The 11972-nt window shown below is 39.6% G+C and overlaps 2 protein-coding genes and 1 non-coding gene across 3 annotated transcripts; 2 read left to right on the forward strand and 1 right to left on the reverse strand.

Moving 5' to 3' along the window:
- Positions 1 to 3606: 3606 nt before the first annotated feature.
- LOC130964983 (small nucleolar RNA R71) lies at positions 3607 to 3710 on the reverse strand. The gene has a single exon (XR_009081044.1). It is a non-coding gene; the product is annotated as a small nucleolar RNA R71 (small nucleolar RNA).
- Positions 3711 to 4365: 655 nt separating this feature from the next.
- Positions 4366 to 7450, forward strand: LOC130962831 (uncharacterized). Its single transcript, XM_057888994.1, has 4 exons — positions 4366 to 4793; positions 4908 to 5655; positions 6997 to 7186; positions 7299 to 7450. The coding sequence occupies exons 1-4, from the start codon at positions 4366 to 4368 to the stop codon at positions 7448 to 7450; spliced, it is 1518 nt and encodes a 505-aa protein (XP_057744977.1).
- Positions 7451 to 7965: 515 nt separating this feature from the next.
- Positions 7966 to 8427, forward strand: LOC130962832 (uncharacterized). The gene has a single exon (XM_057888995.1). The coding sequence runs from the start codon at positions 7966 to 7968 to the stop codon at positions 8425 to 8427; it is 462 nt and encodes a 153-aa protein (XP_057744978.1).
- Positions 8428 to 11972: the final 3545 nt, after the last annotated feature.

Consider the following 11972-nt stretch of genomic DNA (forward strand, 5'->3'; position numbering starts at 1 on the left):
TTTTAGTTGTTTTATACATTTTCTTGAGCTTAAAGTAACCAAGAATGGTTAATTGAACAACAAAGCAATGAACCATCCAAACATTATGATTTTGATGCAATTTTCATGAGTTTTTAGTGATATTACTTGAATGCTATGAATGGATGAATTCTCATGAAATTTTGCAAGACTTTGATGCAATTGTTTGGATGATTTCAGGGAAGAAGAGGCTAGGCAAGGAAGCAACAAAAATCAATAAAGGAAGCTTGATTATTAAATGGAGCTTAAACGCCAAATTCATAAGAAGAAAGGAAATGCTGTAACTGGCGTTTAACCTCCAGTTTGACCTCAAACTGGAAGTTAAACGCCAGAATGAGAAATGGCACTAATGAGCATTCCACGTTTAACCTCCAGTTTGACCTCAAACTGGAGGTTAAACGCCAGAATGATGAATTGAACTAAGGGAGGCACAAAAGCATTTCCACGTTTAACCTCCAGTTTGACCTCAAACTAGAGGTTAAACGTGTTCGACACTTCCTTTCTCACCAAGAAGCATTCCACGTTTAACCTCCAGTTTGACCTCAAACTGGAGGTTAAACGCCAGAAGCTAGATAGGCACCAGGAGAGTTCCACGTTTAACCTCCAGTTTGACCTCAAACTGGAGGTTAAACGTGTTCGATGGTCATTCTCCTCCAGGGTGTGATTTTCATTTCCAAGTTTAACCTCCAGTTTGACCTCAAACTGGAGGTTAAACGTGTTATATGGAACAGCTTGACCATGCCTTCTTCAAACATAAATAACTTGAGCTACAAAACTCCAAATGAGGTGATTCAAAATGCATTGGAAAGAAGACATATAGAGCTTTCCAAGCATATATGGCATGCATGGTGGATACTAAAAATTGAGAGCGAAAACAGCCCGTAATGTGCATAGAAGAGCATATACCAACATGCAATCAGGCCAGCTGACCTCTTCACCTTCCATGGAGTATAACTCGAGTTGTAGAACTCCAATTGAAGTGCTTCCAGTTGCGTTAGAAAGCTGACATCCATAGCTTTCCAACGATGTATAATAGTCCATATTTGGCATCAAATTGGCAAGGTTGACAAGAGAACAAAGTGACGACTCAAGAAAGGGAGGTTAAATGTGCTTTTCCATTTCCAAGTTTAACCTCCAGTTTGACCTCAAACTGGAGGTTAAACGTGTTCGATGGTTTCCTCCTCCAGGGTGTGTTCTTCATTTCCAAGTTTAACCTCCAGTTTGACCTCAAACTGGAGGTTAAACGTGGACGACCCAAATTGCCTCCAGGGTGTGCTTTCTTCATTTCCAAGTTTAACCTCCAGTTTAACCTTAAACTGGAGGTTAAACGTGCTCACCAATGCACACTCCTGGGTTGCTTTCTTCCAATTCTACGTTTAAGTTTTAGTTTGACCTTAAACTAAAACTTAAACCTCAACTTAAACACCACCAATTGAAAGGGTTTCTGGGCCAAATGTATTGAAGTTTAAGTTAGCAATTGAGCACAATTATTAACTTAAACGTATTATGGTGTGAAACCCAAGTGAATATCATGGTTTATGGGATTGGGCCTGAAGAATTGATGAGTCTCGAACTTCAATTTGTTGAGTCTTGTGTCATTACTTGTTTATCACTAAGTTTGCTCAATGATTGTTACAGAATTGGATCACAGCCTCATCAGGATTATGGACCATAAGCCTAAAGCAAAAGGAAATCAAGGAAAGGCCTCAAAGCCCAAGAAACACAACAGAAGCTCAATTTAGAAAGTGTATAAATAGGATAGAATTTAAGTTAGTGTGGACCTTTACATTCTGTAACTTTTCATTTTGCTAGTTTGATATTGTGTAATTGAATTCTGAGCTATGACTCACAAAACCCCTTTCATTGGGTTAGGGAGCTCTATTGTAATTCAATGAATCAATAATAGTTTTATCTTCTTCTTCAATCTTTTCTCTTGAATTTTGTTAGAAAGCTTCTCGATCTAATTCCATTAGGTAATTGTCTTGGGAAAGAAATTACCCATAATTGGAATCCTTCGGAACCTTGGGAAAGGAATGGAGGATTCATGCTAGAGAAGCTTTCTCACAGTGAATTGGATTGGGGTTTGGATGGATATTGTGACATGTAATCCTACCAAATTGTGGTCCATGAAATTGTGTGGTATAATCAGTGATCAAGCTACATCTCTTCTTATGAACATTTAAACCAAGGGATTGGGAATTTGTTTGTTTTTAGAGAGAATTGGTGAGCCAAGGAATTGGGATCCAATCATATAAGATTGCCAAGCAAAATACAATGAATGCATTGGTTGAGGAAGAGATGAAATATTTTGATTCGGAGATCTCAATATCTCCTAACACTCAATGAAATCCCCATCTCTGATCTACACTTTCTATTTTACATTCTGCACTTTCAATTCATGCAATCACCCCAATTCCTTTTTAATTTCAGCAATTTAATTTCTCGCACTTCCATTCTTGCAATTTAAGATTCTGTCATTTCAATTCCTTGCAATTTACATTTCCCGCCAATTTACTTTATGCAATTCACATCCAATTCTTGATTCCGCTCAACTAACCAAACTTCTAATTCGAATTGCTCATTCAACCAATCCTTGTGGGATTCGACCTCACTCTATTGTGAGTTTTTACTTGACGATAACCGGTGCACTTGCCGGAAGGAATTTTGCCGATCTGTGCAATTTCCTAAAATCGTAGCTATACCCAGTTATAGCGCATCAAGTTTATGGCGCCGTTGCCGGGGATTGGTTTTCGATTGACAATTCTCAAATTAGAGGTTAACTAGATTGAGCATTTTTCTTGTTTTTGTTAATTTAGTTCAAGTTACTTGTTGAATTTTAATTCCTGCACTCTGTTATTTGCTTTTTCTTTCTTATGTCTTTCAATTCAAGCAACTAACTCACTAACCCACTAACTATTTGAATTAATTCCTCACTGCTCTAACCAATACTCTTCCATTAACCAAGAGTATTCCACCTGTTTGTTACTTGTGGTGTGTTCTTGTATAACAGGTAGGAGAGGAGAGACATCAACTCCTCCATATACCGAACCAGAGAGGATCCTTCATAGACTTAGAAGGGAAGCAAGAGGGAAGAGAGCATTGAGAGAAGAAGAATCTGAAGGAGAGTCTGAGGACAACTTTGAGGAAGCTCTAGATCTCAACATGGATAGAGAATTTCACAACCATGAGAGGGCTGATGGAAACAATGCCATTCCTGAGAGGAGGGTTCTTGGTTCATACATAAACCCAACCTCTGGGAATTGTGGTAGTAGCATTCAGAAACCACCTATTCAGGCCAACAATTTTGAACTCAAACCACAGCTAATATCATTGGTGGAGAATCATTGTTCATTTGGTGGGAGTGCTAGTGAAGATCCCAACCAACATCTCACAAAATTCCTCAGAATTTGCGACACTGTGAAGTCCAATGGAGTCCAGGAAGATGCCTATAAACTGCTCTTGTTCCCATTTTCACTTAGGGACAAGGCAGCTAAGTGGCTGGAATCATTCCCAAGGGACAGCCTAACAACCTGGGATGAGGTGGAGAGCAAGTTTCTGGCACGTTTCTACCCCCCACAAAAGGTCAATAGGCTTCGATCTGAGGTTCAAACTTTTAGACAACAAGATGGTGAGACGCTCTACGAAGCATGGGAGAGGTTCAAAGAATTGACAAGGAAATGTCCACCAAACATGTTCCCTGACTGGGTGCAATTGCACATTTTCTATGATGGACTTTCTTATGAATCAAGGAAGGCTGTAGACCATTCATCAGGAGGTTCATTGAACAGGAAAAAGACTGTGGAAGAAGCCATTGAAGTGATTGAGACAGTGGCTGAGAATGAGTATTACTATGCTTCAGAGAGGCACAACACTAAGGGAGTCATGGAGCTGAACCATGTTGATGCAATTCTAGCCCAAAACAAGGTGTTTGCCAAGCAACTAGCAGAGCTCACCAGGAAATTAGACACAAAGCAAGTTGCTGCAATACACACACAAGATCAAGAGGAAGTAAGCATTGAAGGAGGTGATTGGGAAGAGGCCAACTATGTGGGAAATCAACAAAGGCAATCATATGATCCACATTCCAACACTTACAACTCAGGATGGAAAAACCACCCAAACTTTGGGTGGGGAAACCAGCAAACCCAACCACAAAACCACAAACCTTACAACCACAACCAACATAACAATTCCACACACCAAAACTCCAACCAAAGATCATACCAAGCCACACAAAACACTTACTCCCAACCACCATATCATGGCCAAAATAACCAATCTGCCCAATCCAATCCGAACCAACAATTTCAAGATCAATTAAACAGGATAGAGGGAATGCTTACAACCATGAGTCAAGACATAACTGATTTGAAAGCTTTTAAGGAAGAAGTAACTTCTAACTTGCAAAACCAAGGAGCTGCCATCCAGAAGCTAGAAAATCAAATTGTGTACTTGTCTAAGCAAACCCCTGGGCCAAGCGTTTCTCATGCTGCCAAGGCTATTGCAAGGGAAGAATGTAAAGCCATAACCCTCAGAAGTGGAAAGAAGCTAAGGGAGATCTCAAAGGAAACCACAGAGGATGAAGCAAAGGAAGATGTGGGAGACAAGGAACAGGGACCATCTTTTACACCATCTGCAACAAAAGAAAAAGAAAAAGAGGTCCTGAAGCCTTATACACCCAAAGTACCATATCCTCAGCGTTTGATGAAAAGTGAAAAGGATGGCCAATTCTCCAGATTCTTGGAGATTTTCAAGAAGCTTCAAATCAACATTCTGTTTGCTGAGGCAATAGAGCAAATGCCACTCTATGCAAAATTCTTAAAGGAATTAATGACCAAGAAGAGAAGCTGGAGAAATGAGGAAACTGTGTTGTTAACTGAAGAATGCAGTGCCATCATTCAACACAAATTGCCTCAGAAATTGAAGGATCCAGGCAGTTTCCAAATCCCATGCATCATAGGAGAAGTCATGGTGGAGAAGGCCTTGTGTGACTTAGGGGCCAGTATCAATTTGATGTCTCTAACAATGATGAAAAGAATGAAGATTGAGGAAGCCAAACCAACAAGAATGGCCCTCCAATTGGCAGATCGAACTTTCAAGTTCCCTCATGGAATAGTTGAAGATTTGTTGGTGAAGGTGGGAGATTTTATATTCCCTGCTGATTTTGTGGTGTTAGATATGGAGGAAGAAGCCAAAGCTTCGATAATCCTGGGAAGACCCTTCCTGGCTACTGCTGGAGCCATCATAGATGTTCAAAAGGGTGAACTCACTCTTAGACTACATGATGAGAAATTGGTGTTTAATGTATTCAAGGCAATGAGCTATCCATCAGAATCACTAAAGGAATGCATGAGGGTGGATGTAGTGGACATTGCAGTACAAGAAATCTTTGAGGAAACAACAAAGGAAGTGGCAGAGGAAGAGTTCACCAAAGATATTGAAGTTAGTGACATCAAGGCTGCTGAAACAACCATGCCAAGCATGTCAGAGAAAGTGAAAGAAGAAAAGGGAGCACCAAAACCTGAGCTCAAAGCATTGCCCCCTAATCTCAAGTATGCATACTTGGGTAGTGATGAGAGCCATCCTGTTATCATCAGCTCTGCCCTGAGCCAAGAACAGGAAGAAGAATTGATTAAGGTGCTACAAACCCATCAAGATGCCATTGGATGGACCCTAGCTGATTTGAAGGGGATAAGTTCATCCATATGCATGCATAAAATCTTGTTAGAAGAGGATGCTAGACCCTCCATTCAAGCTCAGAGAAGATTGAATCCCGCCATGAAAGAAGTGGTACAAAAGGAGGTCATGAAGTTATGGCAGGCAGGGGTAATCTACCCCATTTCTGATAGCCCATGGGTTAGTCCCATCCATGTAGTTCCCAAGAAAGGTGGCATAACTGTGGTGCCCAATGAGAAGAACGAACTCATACCCACAAGAACTGTCACTGGGTGGAGGATGTGCATAGACTACAGGAAGCTCAATGAAGCCACCAGAAAAGATCATTTCCCACTTCCATTCATGGATCAGATGCTTGAAAGGCTTGCAGGACATGCTTACTATTGCTTTCTGGATGGATACTCAGGCTATAACCAGATAGTAGTTGATCCAAGAGATCAAGAGAAAACATCATTTGTTTGTCCATATGGAGTTTTTGCGTATAGACGCATGCCCTTTGGACTGTGCAATGCACCTGGCACTTTCCAAAGGTGCATGCTGTCCATCTTCTCGGACATGATCGAGAAGTTTATTGAAGTTTTCATGGATGATTTTTCTGTGTTTGGAAATTCCTTTCCTAGCTGTCTACACCACCTTGCCTTGGTGCTTAAGAGATGCCAAGAGACCAACCTAGTATTAAACTGGGAAAAGTGTCACTTCATGGTCACAGAAGGAATAGTTCTTGGCCATAAAGTGTCTAATAGAGGCATTGAGGTGGACAAAGCTAAGGTGGAACTCATTGAAAAACTACCTCCACCAAGTAATGTCAAAGCAGTTAGGAGCTTTTTGGGACACGCTGGCTTTTACAGAAGGTTTATTAGAGACTTTTCTAAAATAGCCAAACCTTTGAGTAACTTGCTTGTCTCTGATACACCTTTTGTATTTGATAAAAATTGCATGCTAGCCTATGAACTTTTGAAGCAAAAACTTTCCTCTGCACCTATCATTGCCCCACCTGATTGGAACTTACCTTTTGAACTGATGTGTGATGCATCAGACCTTGCTATTGGGGCAGTGTTAGGACAAAGGAAGGACAATTTGGTACATGTGATTTATTATGCCAGTAAGGTCTTGAATGATAACCAAAGGAATTACACAACCACTGAAAAAGAACTCTTGGCAATAGTCTTTGCATTTGACAAATTTAGATCTTATCTCATTGGATCTAAAGTCATTGTTTTCACTGATCATTCAGCTTTAAAATACTTACTTGCTAAACAAGAATCCAAACCAAGACTTATTAGATGGGTTCTTTTGTTGCAGGAATTTGACATTGAAATCAAAGACAAGAAGGGTGTAGAGAACAAGGTGGCAGACCATTTATCAAGGATACCATGTGAAGAAGGAAGCCCACAAAGCACACATATAAATGAGTGCTTTCCTGATGAACAACTCATGATAATTCACAAAACACCCTGGTTTGCAGACATAGCAAACTTCAAAGCCACTGGGAGTTTGCCGTTGGAGTTTAACAAGCATCAAAGGAAGAAATTGATAAATGATGCCAAATACTTCATCTGGGACGAACCATACTTGTTCAAAAAATGTTCGGATGGCATACTCAGAAGATGCATATCAGAAGAAGAAGGAAGGGAAGTCTTATGGGACTGCCATGGTTCCACTTATGGAGGACACTTTGCAGGAGAAAGAACAGCAGCTAAGGTGTTGCAGTGTGGATTTTATTGGCCCACTATCTTCAAAGATGCAAAGGAACTAGTGAAGCACTGCCATGAATGCCAGAAAGCGGGGAACCTACCAAGAAGAAATGAAATGCCACAACAATTCATTCTGGAACTTGAATTGTTTGATGTATGGGGGATAGATTTCATGGGACCCTTCCCCACCTCATACTCAAATAATTACATTCTTGTGGCAGTAGATTATGTCTCCAAATGGGTTGAAGCAATAGCAACTCCAACCAATGATAACAAGGTAGTCCTGAACTTCCTCAGAAAACAAATTTTTTGCCGTTTTGGGGTTCCAAGAGCAATCATCAGTGATGGAGGAAGCCACTTCTGCAACAAACCATTAGAGGCATTGCTTCTAAAGTATGGAGTCAAACATAAAGTAGCCACACCATACCATCCACAGACAAGTGGGCAAGCCGAAATATCTAATAGGGAACTCAAAAGGATCTTGGAAAAGACTGTGGGAGCTTCAAGGAAGGACTGGTCGATTAAGCTAGATGATGCTCTTTGGGCATATAGGACAGCTTTCAAAACACCAATTGGAATGTCTCCTTACCAACTAGTATATGGAAAGGCTTGCCATTTACCACTGGAGTTGGAGCACAAGGCATTCTGGGCCTTGAAACTCTTAAACTTGGACAGCAAAGCTGCTGGAGAAAGAAGGATGTTGCAAATTCAAGAGTTGGAAGAATTCAGAGCTGAAGCTTATGAGAATGCCAAAATTTACAAAGAAAGAGCAAAGAAGAAGCATGATAGCAACATAGCCCCAAGGAAATTTGAAGAGGGACAAAAAGTATTGCTCTACAATTCTAGGCTGAAGCTATTTCCAGGGAAGCTAAAATCAAGGTGGTCTGGACCATTCCTTGTCACCAAGGTCTCCCAATATGGACAAGTAGAAATCATGGAAGAAAAGTCACAAAGAACCTTCACTGTGAATGGTCAAAGACTCAAACATTACCTGGGAGATGTAGAGGAGAAGGACAAGGTTAAATATCACCTCAACTGAGGAAACTGACCGTCAAGCTAATGACGTTAAAAGAGCGCTTGTTGGGAGGCAACCCAACCTGAGGTAACACTCTTTTGCTGTTTCTTTTATTTGTTTCAATAAAAAGGTGAAGTAGTTTCTGTGCATTGCAAAGAATTAAGTTTGGTGTTTCACACCAAACAATGAATTCGTGGATCAATAATTCAAAGGGGAGTGTGTAACTCTAAGTTTGGTGTTCCACCATAAAGATCAACTGAACACAACAACCTTTGAATTATATGAAAGGAATAACCATTCTAAGCAATCACAGAAATGCTAAAAATCCTTAGCAGCAACTTCATTCCAAAGAGAATTCAAGAATTCAAAGAGCAGAGGAGTAAGTAAGAGACTAAGTTTGGTGTTCACACACCAACTTAAGACTCGGACACTTGCCCATATATAGTGAGCTAACCATTCAAGTGCTTGAGAAACAAGCAACTTCATCACTCTTTGCAGGAAAGGAAACAAGGATCTTAGGGAGAACATGATGCAACAACTAGTAGAAGAAGGAGAAATCAATTTGTTTCCTGGCAACAAAGAGAAAACAAGAAATTTCACAAGGTGGTGTTGTTCCTTGACCTTTCTTTAAAAGGCAAACAAAAGCATGCTTGTTCTGGTTAAAACTGTAATTGTTGAATCTTTCTGGAATGTGAAGTCATTTAATATGTCTGTTGGTTTACTGCTTTGAATAAAGTGAATGCCTAGATGCTTGGATATAACTTCATCATCTTAAACAAATGCTTGCCATGCTTGTTCTGTTTCCAAAAATTAAAAGAAAAGTTTGAACAAAGGTAACTTGGCTCATTTAGTGACAAATCAAGTAGAATTAAGTGGTGGTATGCATGCTTGATTGTTTAGTTAGCTCACTGGAACTTAGTGAAGAATTATCAATTTTTTGTGTAGAAGTTGAATACTGTCTATGGATCTTGATGAATAAATGTCTTTGGCCATGAAAAAGAAAGAAAAAGAAGAAGAAAAAGCCACTGAAAAAGGCAACCAAAAAGCAAAAGAATTAAGAAAATAAAGCTAGGCACCAATGGTTTGAACTTTTGAGACATATGCCTGTGGTGTTTATGTACTAGGATCTGCTTGGATGAATAGGTTCTGTGGAGTGTTTCAACACTTGGTAACTTGGGTTAACTAACCCGGGATTATCAACCAAAATCCATTATCAAGAGCAACCTAGATACAAAACATTTAGTTACACAAAGAGGTGCTGGGCACCAATGTCTCAAAGAGAAATGTAAACTAAAATGCCTGTAGTGGATATGTGTACTGCACTGAGAAGAAAAAGAAAATGCCAAAGGCTTGTGCAACACATGACACTGAGCAAGCAAGGAGCAAAGGAGCTCTAAGAAAAAGAAAAACAAAGAAAGAAAAAGCACCAAAGACATAAGAATAACAAGAGGCCATAGCAGTGTTTGATGGATGCAATGAAAAAGTGATAATCCTACTTGATAAGTATGAAAAAGTGATGCTGCAACTTTCTGCATAAAACCCTTCTGATGAGCTTCAAATGCTTGCTAATATAGCCAATGTAATTGCTTTCTGTTTCATACTTTCTTCTCAAATAACTCAGGACTTGCTTAGGGACAAGCAAGTATTAAGTTTGGTGTTGTGATGCCAAGGCATCTTAGGCTAGTTTCACTAGCATTTTTCTTTTAGTTTTAGTTGTTTTATACATTTTCTTGAGCTTAAAGTAACCAAGAATGGTTAATTGAACAACAAAGCAATGAACCATCCAAACATTATGATTTTGATGCAATTTTCATGAGTTTTTAGTGATATTACTTGAATGCTATGAATGGATGAATTCTCATGAAATTTTGCAAGACTTTGATGCAATTGTTTGGATGATTTCAGGGAAGAAGAGGCTAGGCAAGGAAGCAACAAAAATCAATAAAGGAAGCTTGATTATTAAATGGAGCTTAAACGCCAAATTCATAAGAAGAAAGGAAATGCTGTAACTGGCGTTTAACCTCCAGTTTGACCTCAAACTGGAAGTTAAACGCCAGAATGAGAAATGGCACTAATGAGCATTCCACGTTTAACCTCCAGTTTGACCTCAAACTGGAGGTTAAACGCCAGAATGATGAATTGAACTAAGGGAGGCACAAAAGCATTTCCACGTTTAACCTCCAGTTTGACCTCAAACTAGAGGTTAAACGTGTTCGACACTTCCTTTCTCACCAAGAAGCATTCCACGTTTAACCTCCAGTTTGACCTCAAACTGGAGGTTAAACGCCAGAAGCTAGATAGGCACCAGGAGAGTTCCACGTTTAACCTCCAGTTTGACCTCAAACTGGAGGTTAAACGTGTTCGATGGTCATTCTCCTCCAGGGTGTGATTTTCATTTCCAAGTTTAACCTCCAGTTTGACCTCAAACTGGAGGTTAAACGTGTTATATGGAACAGCTTGACCATGCCTTCTTCAAACATAAATAACTTGAGCTACAAAACTCCAAATGAGGTGATTCAAAATGCATTGGAAAGAAGACATCTAGAGCTTTCCAAGCATATATGGCATGCATGGTGGATACTAAAAATTGAGAGCGAAAACAGCCCCGTAATGTGCATAGAAGAGCATATACCAACATGCAATCAGGCCAGCTGACCTCTTCACCTTCCATGGAGTATAACTCGAGTTGTAGAACTCCAATTGAAGTGCTTCCAGTTGCGTTAGAAAGCTGACATCCATAGCTTTCCAACGATGTATAATAGTCCATATTTGGCATCAAATTGGCAAGGTTGACAAGAGAACAAAGTGACGACTCAAGAAAGGGAGGTTAAATGTGCTTTTCCATTTCCAAGTTTAACCTCCAGTTTGACCTCAAACTGGAGGTTAAACGTGTTCGATGGTTTCCTCCTCCAGGGTGCTTTCTTCATTTCCAAGTTTAACCTCCAGTTTAACCTTAAACTGGAGGTTAAACGTGCTCACCAATGCACACTCCTGGGTTGCTTTCTTCCAATTCCACGTTTAAGTTTTAGTTTGACCTTAAACTAAAACTTAAACCTCAACTTAAACACCACCAATTGAAAGGGTTTCTGGGCCAAATGTATTGAAGTTTAAGTTAGCAATTGAGCACAATTATTAACTTAAACGTATTATGGTGTGAAACCCAAGTGAATATCATGGTTTATGGGATTGGGCCTGAAGAATTGATGAGTCTCGAACTTCAATTTGTTGAGTCTTGTGTCATTACTTGTTTATCACTAAGTTTGCTCAATGATTGTTACAGAATTGGATCACAGCCTCATCAGGATTATGGACCATAAGCCTAAAGCAAAAGGAAATCAAGGAAAGGCCTCAAAGCCCAAGAAACACAACAGAAGCTCAATTTAGAAAGTGTATAAATAGGATAGAATTTAAGTTAGTGTGGACCTTTACATTCTGCAACTTTTCATTTTGCTAGTTTGATATTGTGTAATTGAATTCTGAGCTATGACTCACAAAACCCCTTTCATTGGGTTAGGGAGCTCTATTGTAATTCAATGAATCAATAATAGTTTTATCTTCTTCTTCAATCT

The sequence above is a fragment of the Arachis stenosperma genome, chromosome 2, assembly GCF_014773155.1.
Source record: "Arachis stenosperma cultivar V10309 chromosome 2, arast.V10309.gnm1.PFL2, whole genome shotgun sequence".
In the NCBI taxonomy this organism is placed as follows: domain Eukaryota; kingdom Viridiplantae; phylum Streptophyta; class Magnoliopsida; order Fabales; family Fabaceae; genus Arachis; species Arachis stenosperma.